Source organism: Agaricus bisporus (assembly GCF_000300575.1).
Source record: "Agaricus bisporus var. bisporus H97 unplaced genomic scaffold AGABI2scaffold_1, whole genome shotgun sequence".
NCBI classification, from domain to species: Eukaryota; Fungi; Basidiomycota; class Agaricomycetes; order Agaricales; family Agaricaceae; genus Agaricus; species Agaricus bisporus.
The window spans coordinates 1,572,524-1,587,679 of record NW_006267344.1 but is presented as its reverse complement, the minus strand read 5'-3'; the positions used below and the strand labels follow the sequence as shown (position 1 = coordinate 1,587,679).

At 46.8% G+C, this 15,156-nt stretch overlaps 6 protein-coding genes across 6 annotated transcripts; 3 read left to right on the top strand and 3 right to left on the bottom strand.

The window, feature by feature from the left end:
• The first annotated feature begins 51 nt into the window (after positions 1 to 51).
• AGABI2DRAFT_189613 (hypothetical protein) lies at positions 52 to 1,446 on the top strand. The gene is made up of 8 exons (XM_006454280.1): positions 52 to 399; positions 446 to 536; positions 589 to 662; positions 710 to 755; positions 804 to 844; positions 890 to 959; positions 1,010 to 1,214; positions 1,261 to 1,446. The coding sequence occupies exons 1-8, from the start codon at positions 73 to 75 to the stop codon at positions 1,274 to 1,276; spliced, it is 870 nt and encodes a 289-aa protein (XP_006454343.1). The 5' UTR covers positions 52 to 72; the 3' UTR covers positions 1,277 to 1,446.
• A 533-nt stretch (positions 1,447 to 1,979) lies between these two features.
• Positions 1,980 to 4,534, top strand: AGABI2DRAFT_62157 (hypothetical protein; the record flags this gene model as incomplete). Its single annotated transcript, XM_006454279.1, has 6 exons — positions 1,980 to 2,086; positions 2,138 to 2,720; positions 2,846 to 3,023; positions 3,094 to 3,331; positions 3,377 to 3,552; positions 3,600 to 4,534. Coding segments are annotated over 6 exons (2,217 nt in total), but the record flags the coding sequence as incomplete, so codon positions are not given.
• Positions 4,535 to 4,606: 72 nt separating this feature from the next.
• Positions 4,607 to 8,039, bottom strand: AGABI2DRAFT_197339 (hypothetical protein; the record flags this gene model as incomplete). The annotated part of the gene is made up of 11 exons (XM_006454278.1): positions 7,920 to 8,039; positions 7,776 to 7,866; positions 7,675 to 7,726; positions 7,535 to 7,643; positions 7,287 to 7,480; positions 7,108 to 7,237; positions 6,944 to 7,045; positions 6,785 to 6,890; positions 6,046 to 6,723; positions 4,745 to 5,991; positions 4,607 to 4,696 (listed from the first exon to the last, which is right to left on the bottom strand). Exons 1-11 carry the CDS (start codon positions 7,947 to 7,949, stop codon positions 4,607 to 4,609), a joined length of 2,829 nt encoding a protein of 942 aa, XP_006454341.1. The 5' UTR covers positions 7,950 to 8,039.
• Positions 8,040 to 8,223: 184 nt separating this feature from the next.
• Positions 8,224 to 12,587, bottom strand: AGABI2DRAFT_182315 (hypothetical protein). The gene is made up of 3 exons (XM_006454277.1): positions 11,911 to 12,587; positions 11,737 to 11,857; positions 8,224 to 11,651 (listed from the first exon to the last, which is right to left on the bottom strand). Exons 1-3 carry the CDS (start codon positions 12,492 to 12,494, stop codon positions 8,346 to 8,348), a joined length of 4,011 nt encoding a protein of 1,336 aa, XP_006454340.1. The 5' UTR covers positions 12,495 to 12,587; the 3' UTR covers positions 8,224 to 8,345.
• A 30-nt stretch (positions 12,588 to 12,617) lies between these two features.
• On the bottom strand, positions 12,618 to 13,584 carry AGABI2DRAFT_189610 (hypothetical protein). Its single transcript, XM_006454276.1, has 3 exons — positions 13,152 to 13,584; positions 12,870 to 13,101; positions 12,618 to 12,821 (listed from the first exon to the last, which is right to left on the bottom strand). The coding sequence occupies exons 1-3, from the start codon at positions 13,545 to 13,547 to the stop codon at positions 12,682 to 12,684; spliced, it is 768 nt and encodes a 255-aa protein (XP_006454339.1). The 5' UTR covers positions 13,548 to 13,584; the 3' UTR covers positions 12,618 to 12,681.
• Positions 13,585 to 13,704: 120 nt separating this feature from the next.
• Positions 13,705 to 15,112, top strand: AGABI2DRAFT_114091 (hypothetical protein; the record flags this gene model as incomplete). Its single annotated transcript, XM_006454275.1, has 3 exons — positions 13,705 to 14,081; positions 14,138 to 14,888; positions 14,939 to 15,112. 3 exons carry the CDS (start codon positions 13,705 to 13,707, stop codon positions 15,110 to 15,112), a joined length of 1,302 nt encoding a protein of 433 aa, XP_006454338.1.
• Between the last annotated feature and the right edge of the window lie 44 nt (positions 15,113 to 15,156).

Here is a 15,156-nt window from a genome sequence, read left to right as displayed (position 1 = left end):
GCGGTGTGACAATGGTGTGACAAGGAAAGGTGCTCTCAAATTTCGCTCTCGTGTCTTTCCTCTCTTGCACCCATGGCTCCCCTGGCCGACTTCCTCCTGTCTTGTATTCCCTTTAGACCCCCTCGTTACCTTTCTTCTTATGTCGTTGGGCAGACCCCTCTTTCTACGACTCCCGTGGTCGTCACCGCGCTGGCGGGCTATCTGGCTGTCATTTTTGGAATCCAGGCCTTTATGACGAATCGACAACCCTACAAGCTAACGACTTTATTTCAAATACATAATATTATTCTGAGCTCCGGGAGCGCTCTGTTGCTCGTCTTAATGTTGGAGGAAATCTTTCCACGGTTTTTGAAACACGGCCTTTTCAGTGCCCTCTGTTCAGTAGAGGCATGGACCCCTGTAAGTGTTAAAGCAACTCGTGACATCCTTTCTCATCAGTGTACAGAGGATGGAATTTTATTATATGGTCAACTACTTGTTCAAGTACGTTGAACTTTTTGATACCGTCTTCTTGGCGTTGAAAAAGAAACCAATGCGTGAGTTCGGCTTCTCTCATGCTTCCTTAACGCTTGGCTTAGTTATCGTTAGAATTTCTTCACGTCTTCCACCATTCGGCGACAGCTTTGCTTTGCTTCACTCAACTTAATGGAAAAACCAGCATCGTTAGTCTATCTTTTCTTCCGAATTTTCATTCTTCATATTTCCATAGTCATGGGCTGTCATTACCCTGAATCTCGCCGTGCATGTCGTGATGTGTAAGTCTACAGATCCTCTACCCCGGCTTCCGCTGATGTATTTGATAGACTATTATTACTACGCTACGGCAGGAGGTGCTCGATTCTGGGTAAGCTTCGTTCTATCTTTATACAATATTCTGATCTTGCTGTAGTGGAAGAAGTATCTCACAACCATGCAAATCGCTCAATTCGTTGTTGATATATGTGCTGTGTATTTCGGCAGTAAGCATCCCGGATCTTCTCGCTATCGCTTCGGACTCATCTATGATTAGCTTATGAACATTTTGCCTTCACATATTATCAACATCTCCCCCACCTCGGAGATTGCGTCGGCCAAGAAGGATCTGCTTTATTTGGTTGTGTCCTACTTACGAGTTACCTGGGTCTCTTCATAAACTTCTATTTCCAAACATACAAGAAGCCCACCTCCTCGAAGGCTAACGGTGTTGCCAATGGTCATGCCAATGGGAAAGCTGTGTATGTGTTTAGATTCAATACGAAATTTTATCTCACGTTTTTCTAGGCATAAGACGGATTGATGGACGGCGGTCTGACTCTTGAGATTCTTCAATTGGTATCCTTGTTGCTAATTGTCTATACCCATAATCTTTTCCGGGGGTAGTAGCATGGTTGTTTTTAATGGATCATATGCATTTTTCGCCGTCACCTATAATTGTCGAGGGACGTTTGCGATGAATGCATCCTTGAGAGAATAAGCATAGCCACAAGCTACTATTTGAGATTTCCATCAGCTTCATCAAGGCAGTACAACTACTCTTCTTTTACTCCCATTAACCAAGGTCTCATTCAATGTACTTTAACGACAGTGGAGAACAGTTCACGGAGTGTGATTCCGAGCGAGAGTACTTTGTTGCCGCTGAGATTTATATATCCAATGCTGCTGGTGCCACCCTTCGCAAGGTGAGCCATACACGTTTCGTGGCTCTCATAACTTAACCTGGTCAAGTATAAGAAGCAAGGAGACGAAGTTCGCCCCAGAGGTGCTGACTTTTCATCCTTTTCATTACGTCGCAATACCGGTGACTGAAGTAATATCAGATAAACCTAGTTGGTTGGGCCTCGGAAAAGGACTCCCAACTGAGTCCGGACATTGGCGACCAGCCATTTGCAAGTTAACAAAAGAATCAAACGTGGAGAGGTGTCTCCTCAACATTTACGTTGATGTAGAATTTCAACTCCTGGATATATTCCTGCCCTCTGATTGACACGCTACAGGAGAGTATATTATTTCAAACGGTGTATGTTCACCTGCTATGCCAGACAGATATTCGACCCGCAGATGATTCCCTGTTTTTTCGCAAGGATTGTGTTGTCATACAATCTACAGAGTACGTGAGATTTCGATATCAGGCAGCGTAAACGCTTAACTTGAGTTACAGGAAGCAGAAATGGGTAGCGTGCGACAATGCAGAGCCTGTTTACTTGCAAATTTCAAGGCCTGGACTGCGCAATCTGTGGATATCGTTACTCAGATCATATGCCATCCCCGAAATATACGGTCGGTGGTTGAATCGGCTAAACGCTAGTGGGATAGAGAAGGAGGGAGGATCTTACCGGATATGGCGCGAAGTTCAATTGACAGTTACTCAAGGACGAGACCTCGGGGCTACCAATTTCGAGGACATCGACAACGAGGCTGAATTCAAGGATATCGATGTCTACTGTGAAGTCCGTCTGAATGACACTACGTACGCCCGCACCACTACCAAGAAAGGGCTTGGGCATCCTGAATGGCATGAATCGTTCGTTTTTTCCGATTTGCCTCCATTTGAGAGTCTCGAGATCGTGGTATTCAAAGAAAAGAAAGTTCTCAGACCCTCGGTCCTGGGGAAGGTATTTATCGACTTAGTAACATTTCGCCGCGCAGAGCTACTGGAAGGATGGTATCCTGTGCATTGCACCAACTTCTCCTCGCAACTCCAGTCGGGAGATTTAAGGCTGAAGATCAGGGTAAATGAGTGCGTTCCACCTCGGAAATTCGAAAGATCGAGAAATATATTTGACTTTTCTAGAGAGATCATACTACCACACCACTCCTATGAAGGTCTTCAGCAGGCCTGTTGTTCTGCCACATATATCTCGCAAAGTCAAACTCATTCATGACACAGGCTCTTAATAAGCGGAACTATTTGTTGTGGATGCAAGATCTGGAAAACACGCTACACATTAGAACACTGTCCCAGCATTTGATAAATCTAGCAATTGTGCAAGAAACTATAGTGCAACAGATACAGGAAGCCGCTGAATGGGAAGTTGAAAGGGCTTGTGAGTGTTTCGGAGATTATTCGCAGGCAGCAGATTGACTTGTCCTTAGCACATCAAACCATATTTCGAGGTAACACAATTTTTACGAAGACAATGGAGAAATGCATAGCTTGGTACGGAAGGTCTTTCTTAGAAGCGAGTATTGGCACCGTACTTCGGCGACTTCTGTCCGAAAAAATCGCGATAGAAGTAGATCCTATTCGCAGTGGCAAAAACGCTAAAGATGTTGGGCGGCATGTCGAGCTGCTAATACATTGGTGCAAAGAATTTTGGGAAAAGATTTACGCTGTAAGAGAAGATTGTCCAAAGTAAGTGTCCGACTGTTGAGTTAGCCTGAGCTTGACTTGTTGTAGTGAACTTCGCTCCCTGCTAGGCAAAATCCGCATTCTAGTAGAGGAACATGGCCGGAAGACCGGCATATTGGCAAAGATGCAAGAGCAAAGACCATGGCAAAGTGTCTCTGCCTTCATCTTTTTGCGCTTTATTGTTCCCGGTATTCTTCACCCACATCTGTTCGGGCTTTGCTCAGGTACGTCTTACATTTATAGTGCATTACATCCTGTATGACTTGGATAGGTCTACCCGATCCTGCTATTCAGCGCAGCTTGAAATTAGTCGCTAAAGTGATTCAAAGCATGGCAAACTTGAATACTGTAGGTGCATTTGGAGCTCGAATCAGTATACGAGGCTTAGCAAACCTTCCAAAGGCTGACCAAAGAGAAATATCTATGAGTGGCATCCGTGATTTTATCAAGGATAATATGCCACGTATGATGGATTATCTCGCAACAGTGTCTACGCCTAAACCTTCCATGTATTCAAGCTTTCGGTTTGAAGAGCGCAACGATCGCTATTCACTAAATAATCTAATTCAGAAGAAGGCGAGACTCTCCACTCTGGAACGAGAATCTGTTCCAGCATCGCCACATTATATCGATCCCTCTCGTGAAATGGCGATCATAACCTCGAATGTTATACGGCATTCCCGGGACCCTAGCAGCAAAATCAGGCCACGGGTTCTTGGAGATCAAAATCTGGAACATTTATGCTCTACATGTTTCGATGTTGAGGGAGAAGCTTTGCACAGGGTGAATGAGCTGGCTACTCAATTATCCCGGGAGAGGAAAAAGGCGTTTACTTCTACGACTTGGAGCAGAAGTAACTCATCATCAACTCAAGAACCACTTACTTCTACACCGGCGCTTGATTCAGGGCACAAAATATCTATTCATTCAACTCGCCCTGCTTCCACAGCCCTGCCTCAGGTCATTTTACAGCCTGTGGTAGAGATTTTGTCTGGTCGAGCAAACCCGTCGACGAATCCTACTGCTGTTGGTTACTCACAGAGCGAGAAGGCAGATCCAGTTGTGACGAATACCGGAGGGAGTAGTTTACAAAAATCGTTGGACCCTCCTGCTTCCGAGTCTTTAGATGATGGGGCAAAGCGGAAAAGAAGTTTCATACGCGGCATTTTCGGGGGTGAACCCAAAAACAGTGGTCGACCTCGCTAATGAACTACTTATTGTGTATTACCTATCTTGTCCTTGTAGACTAGGGAATCATATGCATCGTGTTATTGTATCTTACAAACCGCTAGCCATGCTCTTCTGTATCTGGTTTTGGACTTCGCTTGCTACATCCTCCGACGTACTTCTTACGGTCAATCGACACAGCTAATAGTTTTGAGTTTTGAGTGATTGATAGAAGGGTAAATCACATACTTTAGCATCTTTGTTAGGTTCAACTCGTAGGAGACATCCAACTTTGCCATCATTGGACATGTGGAGAATGGCAGCCCCCACTAAGTTATTAGGATTCGGATCAATGTCGTCTAGCACGTTGAAACGATGCCCAGAAACAACCTGGCGGAGCCTAACTAAATCTAGTTGGCCATTTGTGGTGAGATTGATAGGGAATATGCTCTGAGACTCGCGGGGTGGTCCACCGATCAGTTTCCAACGGTCAAAGAATTCGACGGACCCTAATTTAACGTGCTCAAAAAACTTTGTTAAGAGTACCGGCAATCGCACGGACACAGTTTGGTGGGAACCAGCAAGAAATGAAACGGTGAGGATAGGAGCTTCCGCAAAGAATTTTTTGCATTCGATATGGAGTAACTGTTGACTTTGGCTGAGTGGCATGATCGTACTAGGAGGTATTTTGGCGAAAGATAGTGATAGTGCATCTGGCTTGCTCGTGTGAACAGTTGTTGTTAGGGAAGTGAGGGGGGCAGCGACCTTGTTGCCAATGTAAACCGCCATTTGTCCGATATGTCCTTGATACCGAGACTTGATGCCAATCTGAATTTGTACATCATCATATAGCACACCTTCGCCTTTGCAAACCAACTTTTCGAACCAACGGTCAATATTTGGGCCCCCGGTTAAGCGTGGAGCTTGATCCTCCGGATTTGATCCCCCGCTGATGGCAGCAGGAGGGACAGAAAGATCGAGGCCTGCTAATGACCCAAGAATATCGTCTGTTTGCGAGTCGGAGCCGTTTGCAGTGGATACAGCTTTACTCTCGATTAACGTCTTGCGTCTCACGAGGTCTCGCTCAAGATTAGCTTCCTTCCCACCGTGCACCCACACGCGCTTATCTTCGGTGTCGCCATGCTTTTGATTAAGCCGGCCGAGAAGGGCACTAACACGCGGAGGAAAGGGAGGCATCTCTTCACAGACATGTTGTAATAATTCATCATCGTCTGGTCTGGACGCCAAGGTATAAAACTCGCAAGCACGCTGCTGAAGTTCGGCATCAAGGACGTGACGATAACGCTCGAAGATGTTGACCAACTGGGGTTTGATTTCGGGGAAAACATTGACCCACTTAATGTATGTCGATAAAAGCAGCGAGCGGGTGGGTGCCACGCAAAACTGCGATTTGGAGTGGAGAAGCTGAAATTGGTCCATGGGGCTGTAACCAGGTTCGTTGGCGATGAGATGACCGTATTCCCCAAGAACATAACCTACATAGCCGGTTTTTAAGGAAAGAAGGTCAATGAGGTCTGATTAACACGAACCTCCGACTTTCACCAAGCTTTCATGAGTTGAAGGTGCCTTCAAGTGTTCAAAAACAACTTTGGCGGCATACTCTTGGAGGTCCTCTGTATTGGTTATAATTTGTACGACTCGGTACCAAACTTCATCTCCCACATGGTCGCCAGCCGCACTGATAAGCTGTAGGATGGTATCGACGTACCACTTGTATGAATTTGCATATTTTTCAGTGAGTATGGCTATTTTGAGGACCATTTCTTCTCTCAACGCATAGTCGGCGACCTTCAGATACCGTAAGAGCTCGCCAACGATGAGCTCAGAATTGTCCGTTTCGCACATACTATAAAGCAGATCCAGCGCGCGTCTGCGTACTGAAATATCTTTATCCCTCAGCGACATAATAATAGTGTTTTGGTGTCGCTTGATAGAGTCGAGGGAATCTGCTCGAGCAGCAAGATGAGCCATTGTATCAAGCCCAAGATACCGGACATTGGTTTCCTTGGATGAAATGAAGCGCGCAAGTAAGACGGCAGCAGTGCCGACCAGAGGAGAATTTGTATCAAGGTGGATAGCGAGCCCGATGGCTTCGAAGAGTACGGCATGCTGAGCGTTGTTATGTTGAACATTTCGACTCGGTTCGGCACAATTGTTCATGACGGTTTGCAGAACTTGGTGTAAAATAGATCGTATTGTAGGGTCCTCTGTAAGTTTTATAAGATACTAGCTCTCCTAAATCCAAATCTGAATAGCCAACTCGCTCACCAGAAGGAGAATAGTATTGAAGGAGCCGTAAGAGTTTGACTTGCAACCACGGTGATGGAACTTTGTAGTATGCATATGTGGCATTGTACTCGTGCTCAATAACCAGCTTGAACCTTATCAGTCACGAAGAACGGCACACTACGTTTCATTAATGCTCACGCGGTGCAGTCGATCCACTGCCTTTGTGCAGCACACCGCATATGCATCCAAGTGATCCTGGGCTAGTGCCATGACCAAGCTCGTTACACACAGAACAACACCCTAAACACAAAAGGGATTGAAGTGTCATCATAGCCGGGTATCAATCGACGGTCTAAGCTTACAAGATCCTGATCATCCATGAGAGACACAATCCGCAATGCCCATTCTGCAGCAGGAATTACTTCTGGATGCTTGCGATAAAGGCGCAAGAGCGTCAATGCTGCCTTTTTTTTCACGAAACTCTGTGAGGTCCTTGAATCGTATTAGATGCGAAACTTCAGGCAGACTATGTGCAACACACGGTGAAATTAAAAGACGATGTACATCCTCTACCAAGGCTTCCGCCATCTCACTTCCTCCGACGTTTGCGATGGCATGCAGCGCAAGACAGTTGTCAATCTCGTTGTTCGAATCTAGATCTTTTCGTATGGAATTTACAACCAGACGAAGGAAGTCGGAATTCTCATGCATGAGTAAAGTGACAGCAAGATAACCCTGAAAAGAAATTGAAGTTGGATATTAAAACCACATATGCCATAATTTACGCACTATCTGCTTCTCGCTGTACTTAGGACTTGCAATGAGGTTTACTGCCTCCATATGTCCGATGTCAACCTTGTAGCCCAAAATATAGGTAAAAATGATTTTGGCAACGTATCTAATTCCAAAGGTTCAATTGAAATTAAGACTCTGGATTCGAAAGTACTTGCTTTTTCTTTTGATACCCATCCAGGTTGCCGTCTACATTGACTGGTAAATGCTCGTTCGTGAAAAACGCAGATCTCATAACCTTTGAACTTCTTGCGGATGTTCGCCATTTCTTTGTTGATCCGCTTTTCCTCTAGCTCACGCACCCTCGCACCTCGAATGTCGGCGATAAACTGTAGAAATAAGGGGAATCAGCAGATATTCAGAACACCACTAGCAATAATACCTGGGTAAGCCCTCGCATATTCGTAGCCATGCCGTTCAACTGAGAAATTCAAATGGATTCCCTATTTTCTGGTCGAGGAAGTTATGGGGTATACTCAACACTCAAGGTAATAGATGGCTGGGGTATCAGAAGCAGGGGCTGCAACTACCTGAAGGCAGCCGCGTGATCTTGTACCACCATTTTTGGACGCGGCCCGACGGTCAGGGTTGATCGATGATCTATTGAACTGAGCTACCATTGAACAATGCACATAAGCTGGCTTGTGAGTGGTATCAATGGCGAGGAATTAATTTCTGATGAATCCATATCTAATATTGGGATGGGGGTCATATTACTGAACGGTATTAACATAAAGATAGCTGTAATATTATGGAGTGCTAGTTATCTACTAATGAGTGTCAATTCTAAATAGTTGTGACCACGCCGTTACTTGCGCAGTCGGCTTGGTGTTCCTGGCCGCGAATAGAAATTGGAACCGTACGGGGGGGTCGAGTAACCGCTGTTCGAGACTCTAATAGAGCGAGACATCGGGGAGCCGATTGGCGAAGCCATGGGGGTCCCAGGTCGAGAATTGTGGCGCGATTGTGCAGCAACTCTCTCGTCGCTGTATCGATTGAGGATGTTCACAACACTACGAGTAAGTTGATCCAGCTCTAACATCTCTTGCTTCGAAAGTGAGTATTCCTCCTTACTCTCTCCGGATTCCTCACGCTCTCGTGCGAGGTGCGGCTGACGAGTGCGGAGTTGGCTCATTGTGATACCCTGGAAAACTCGAAGCATACAAGCTTCGACGACTGTCTTCAATCGTTGAATATCATCCAATACCGCCGAACTTCGGTCACTAAAAAGAGGAAGCCAGTTGTCGCACTCGATTCCGCGATTTACCACTTGGAGATTATATGCTCCGAACAACATGTAGGTCATGGGATCCAGTTTCGTGGTGTTAACAAGGTATGTCTGAGATCCTCCTCCCGTGAGGTTACGGCGCATCTCGGAATATGCGTAGAGTTGTTTCTCGATAATAGATTGGTCGTCCTCAACAGTGTCCCTTCTTCGATGATTTACACTCGAAGGGTGAATCATAGTATTCTGGAAAAACATTAGATAAAACAAAGGAATAGCAGCTTGTTCACATGCCTTCTCTCTAGATGTTCTGAAGGTCCTGCCAGTTCTAACTGCATACTTGGGCTGTGACGCAATGGCGATCAGTGCAGCGAGCAGAGGCAGTGATTCACCATTAACATTCAGCTCTGGTGGGACTTGTAACGATGTCTGAGAACTATCAAGGTCACCCCCTGCGGAAACGCTTATGACACCAGCATGGTATAATGATTGCAGTAGTTGCGTTTTGATCTTGTTTATGAGTAACAATGTCGGCTTTGATAAGAAATTGTCCATGCAAAAACGGTTGGCGGACACGTATTGTCCTGTTGATTGTAATGCCCACCAGGCATTGTAAGCCCGTAAAGCGGCCAAAACATCCGATCGGAATTCATCAGGACTCCAAAAGTTTTTCTTCGCAGCAGCTTCGGCCTTCAAATGCATAGGCGAAACGAAAGGCTCTCTGTTGGTCAGGATGGCGGCCAGTGTTAAAGCTTGGTCGAGGCATCGGAAAAAGCTCCCATACAACACCAGGCGACCCATTTGAGCATCTACCGGAAGCTGTAGGAGTACACGGCCAAGAGATGTGAGATTTTGTTTCGTGTCAATCGCCCCAACCATGTGCAACGTCTTCAATGCAGCAGTAACTCGTTCAGGGTCGGGGGGTTCGATGGCAGCAGCTAACACCTCTTCAACTGACATTCCGGGAAAATTGAGAGCTTTAACATGCATAACAACGTTGCTCAAATCAGCGCGTTTCATTTCAACCATTTGATAAGGTTGTAGAGCAGCCAATCGTGTTTTACCCAGGATACCAAAGTATTCGCCCGATCGGTGTCGACCTGCGCGACCTGCCCTTTGGTTCAAATTCGAAGACCCGACCCAAGCGGATACAAGGGACGACATATGTCGTTCTGGGTCAAAGCGAAGTTCTTTAACACGTGCGGCATCGACGACGAAAACGACATCGGGGATAGTAACCGAAGTTTCCGCGATATTAGTGGCGAGAATGACACGCCTCACGCCACGAGGAGGTGGTTCAAAGATAACTTGTTGCTCAGCGAGTGGGATCGTAGAGTGAAGGAGGTGAATAGAAAACTTCGAAGAATCGGAGAAATTGAAAGCAAAAGGTTGCTTTGGATCGAGCAGCTGCTTTTCAACAGCTTTGATCTCGTCCCATCCAGGACAGAAAACCAAAACATGGCCATCATCTGTAGACTCCAGGACATGAGAAATTGTGGCTGCAATGAGTGGATAGGGAAGGTCCAAATCATCATCCTGCGTTTGGGAAGGGCTTGAACGTGAATCATAACGTGGCCTGATGCCTAATGAAGCGGCTACCGGCGGACCTAGCTCTTTAACCACATATTTAATGACGGACTCATCGTTGAATATCCACTTGTATCGACCCTTGACAAGTTGCGGAACGAAGTCGTCCATGTAGAATTTTTGCACAGGGAAAGAGCGGCCCGGCACTTCCACGACTTTCGCTGGTTGGCCTTGATGATCTGAAAAATAGGTCTGAAAAAGGGTAGGATTGATAGTCGCACTCATGAGCACGACCTTCAAGGGCTTTCCTCTAGCTTTCCTCTCCGCCATCAGTCGTTTAAGTACGACCAACAGGAGATCCGTGTCGACATCTCGCTCATGCACTTCATCTACTACGATATGTGTGACGCCATCCAGACCAGCGTCATGCCCATCCAACGCACTCTGCATCCGCTTTAAGAAGATGCCAATAGTACAGAATGTTATTGAGCCATGCGGCTTTGGAGGTTGAGCCTCGAACCGAACTTGGTAACCCACAGAATCACCCAATTTCTCTCCACGCTCTTTAGCGACTCGGTCGGCAACACTAATTGCTGCAAGCCGACGCGGTTGCGTACAGATGATATTGCATGTAGATCCTTCACCACGCCTGATATGTTCGTCCAAAAGCATCTGAGGTATTTGAGTTGTCTTCCCGGATCCCGTTGCAGCCATACAAATTGTCACGTCGTTAGATGCGATGTGTGACAGGACCTCCTGTGCACAAGTGAAAACAGGAAGATTCTGTCTTATGGCCCTCATTTGTTGCAGTTCAGGGTTGATGTCGTATCGTTGCAAGCGTTCGAGCAGACTTTTTGACTTCGCTGCTAGCATATCCGCGTTTGGTCGGCGGTACAAGGATGGTTTAGAGATGCGAACTTCCGATGAATGAGCGGTATTAGCAGGCCGATGGCGGAACAGTTGCGTCCTTTTAGTGTCGTAACAGATATCCCGTATTTCTTTTGCCAGATTTTCACTGATGCGACACATAACACGTGGGGCCAAACCAAGCTCGGTCCCGGATTTGACTGCCTCTACATAGTCCTTCCACAACTGAGAATCACAGCTCTCTAGGTATTGGGTTACATCTAAGTAACACTCAACCTGAGCTGACTTTTTGTTACTGCCAGTGCCGAGGCCTATTCGCCGGTCGCCCACCGATAAAATTGCTTCCCAACAGTCGTTAGACGCCTTCTTTTTGATCGCGACAAACTCAATGTCGGGCTTGCCGAAGTTGTAACGTCGACAGTAATAGTCCATGAAGCTTGAAGCGCGTTCATAATCGACAACAGTGCCATCAGAAAGCTTGACCTCATTCCGCTCCTGTTGTTGAGGTAGAAGTATTCTGGGATTCTCTAACTGAAAACAAGGTTAGCTTTGAAGCAAAGCCAAGGTTTCGTAAACATACAACACCCATGCCTTGCAGCTGATGGACACAAGCTAGAGCAGCAAGCTGCTCTGCCTGCTTCTTACTTGAGTGATCACCAATCCCAGTTACAGGCGGTTCAATCGGGATGGTGACGGTCGCTCTTTGCAACAGTTATAATGTGTGATGTGCGGGAAGATAGTGATAGAAACCCACCTCCACATATCTAGAGGTCCTGAATCGGTCGATATGTAACCTTCCATTAGAGTGTATTTGGGGGACCTTCCTGCTGCTATCATAGAGAAATTTCCGATGGAAGACTTGGGGGTAGACTCATGGAGAGGTTTGAGAGGAAGAGGAGACGTCTTATACTGTTGTACAATATATTCCTCGGTGTGTAAAGGTCCTTCGAGGCGAGGAAGGCGTCTTTGGACCCGTTTTTTCTGAGACTTCGACGAAGAAGGCTTCGCACTCTGGGCGGATTGATGCTGAAGTCCAAAGCCAAAGAAGCCTCCTTTCTTTGAGCGTTGGGCCTTACCACGGGATGACGAGGACATGGAAGGGGGTGGACTAGGTTTCCGGCGGGGCGAAAGGTGAGAATGGTCAATACGAGGAGCCTTGGAAGCGGAAGACGAGTCGGAGAGAGCAGATGCATGTTGCGAGAAAGAACGTTTAGCACCAGCAATAATGTCCCGAGATGAAGAAGCCCGTTGTGTAGGGTCGAGCTGCATGGGGGGAAGCCTGGATTGGAGAAGGAGAACAAGTCTTCTCATGTGGAAGGGGAGGAGGCGGCCTGTCATGGAAACAGACAATGAGCACAGTGGGCGACAGGTTCAAGGAAATCTGACCTGCGCGTTCCACTTGCCCTGTAAATAGTCGACCGTGGTGCAAGGTGCACTTTGACTTTCGTGTTTCCAATTTGGCATTCACGCAAAACACTCGGAGTTTGCCGAACAGTCGTGATGCATGTATATTTTTTCTAAGTATCTAATGATTATCCAACCACTGTTTCGCGGCATGCGATACACCCTCCAGGTATCGGAGCCGGGTTGTCGCTGCCTTGGCACCAGGCCAGTTTTTCTCATGAACTAACCTCTCTATCTGGTGAACCGTTTTGTTGATTTTCTCTGTGTCTAATGGTTAATTTAAGCGGGTGCGGTAGCTTGGTAACCCACCATCATTCTCTTCCATGAGGTTCACTACCTCGCCCGCTTCTTCTGCATCGTCGACCGACTCCCTAGCTTTCATGATCTCGATCATTAACCGTGAGTCAATCTCCTGGTCCTCCTCTGAAACGGGCACACTATCTCGGCCTAAAATATATTCTGCACGATAAAGAGGTTTCAGCAACGTGCGGTAGGCTTCATTCACCCTGGCCGACATCACTTGCGCAATGTCCTGCTTCTCCTGCAACAGGATCAATTCATAGTATCTCTAGGAGCAAATGGTGGACTTACAGCACCCTTGGATGCCCATGTATCTGGATGACACACCGCCTGTGCCTGTAAAAAGCGCTGCTTCAAGACCGAAGGATCAACGACGAAAGGGTTTGGCTCGTATGAGAGACCGAGAAGCTCGTGGTGGCTTATATCCGACGGAAGAAGAGATATACTCCAACAGTTTGTGCAGGCAGGTATGGATGAAGCTAGTGGCTTTGAGCACGAAAGGCAGGTTCTCAAGGCATGGGAAGGTCGAAATTTTTGGAAACGAGGGTAGGAAGTGTGGATGAAAGAAGTCTTTGAAGCCAACACATATCGCGGCGGCGCATTGGCGTAACTAAGTCTTGAAAAGCCAGACACAGAAGCGCGTCGGGAAGCACGGCAAAGTGCGTTCCGCAAATAAGCAGACGACATGAACAGAGTCAAAATAGTGGCTAAGTGTTGTGAAAAGTAGCTCTTGACAGACTCACCTCTTCAGCGCATGAGCGAATCCTGAAGCGATACAAATAACACCAAAGAGTATATTATGATGTAACGGACCACGTGAACGATAATCTTCTTGGCGACCACCATGGGCAAGGCGTCCACGGCTTCCTCAAAGTCGCTTAGTGGTCATTCGGATGAGGAAATAGCTCCCCCGCCTGCAGTAGACCAAAGCGTTCCACAAGATGTCGCTGCTGCTCGCCGGAAACTTGCCTCTCCGTCTCGGCTGTTTCGTATCTTCTCCTTTTCAGCACTTCGTCGATATCCCAAGTCTTCGGACAACCCTGCATTTGAGGAGTCGGGCTCACAAGATGCACGTAAGGCGGATGGAGTCCAGGACTTTTCAGCGGTAGCATCATCTCCTGATGATGCTTCAATCATCCTGGAGAGTAGCATTTCCGGGGTAGAAGATGAAGACGATAGAGACAGATTTGAATGGGCTGTCGTATACGAAAACCAACGTGGGTGGGTTCAACATGTTTATACGTACTACTCGAATCTCATTCTGATTGCATCTCAAGCATGACGCTTTTCTCCATTCCCTATTATTCGGCATTATCACTCTTGCCCGCAGATCCACTAGCGTTTACGCTTCCCAACGCTTCGAGAAAACGTTCCAAACAACCAGAAATTACACTTTCTACCTACCCGTTACCTGATGGCGACTGGCGCTGGGTGTCAAGGGCATGGATGATCGACATGCGCTCTGACAGAGGCGTAGTACAGCATGACGGTTTCGAATACAATTGGACATTCCGCAGGCATAAGTGGCGACCTGAAGTTGGATTTTTGAGTGCGGGAGGTTGGGTGAGAAGACGTCGATGGGTTCGACTAATGATGCGCCCCCGGAAAGCTAGGTTACATAGTGATTCAGAAGGCTCCACTTCTTCAACGTCAAGCCCCAATAATCTTTCGCGCTACTCCGTGACGTCGTCAAATCTCATCAGCCTTTCAGATGTACCGTATGCGCATATAGCTCTGGAATCTGTTTGGCGGGGAGATGAAAGTGATTGGCGAAGATGTCGTTCGCTCATGTTACGTTATGGTCAGGATGGACGCAAGATTGATCTATGGAAAAAATGGCTTGGCTTTTGTCGTTCCGCTGATCACGATCATTTTTGCCGCTCGGGTGAGCTTGGAAAAGGAAAAGGAAAAGAAAAGGGAGAACAGTGGATGGAGGACAATGGGACGTTGACATCGGAGTTTCTAGAACCTCATCCGTCGATGACACCCCCTCCTCGAGAACATCTGATACCTGTCCTCCGCCAACACGTAGGTTTCCCTTTGTTCTGACGTTTGCACACTCTCACAAGGGAGTTTAGGGATATGATCTACTGCAACTTTTTGTATACCCAGAATCTCGAGTTCAGTTTCTCAAGCTTCTCGGCACGACTGATTTGTTACCGGAATTTGGCATTGATAGTAGCTTAAATTTCAAGACCGGTGAAGTTGACTTCTGGAGTTACACGAGAGAACTCGAATCTTCTACCTTTTGATGGGTACTCAATAGAACACTTAACATCGTCGCTCGTGCATCGAT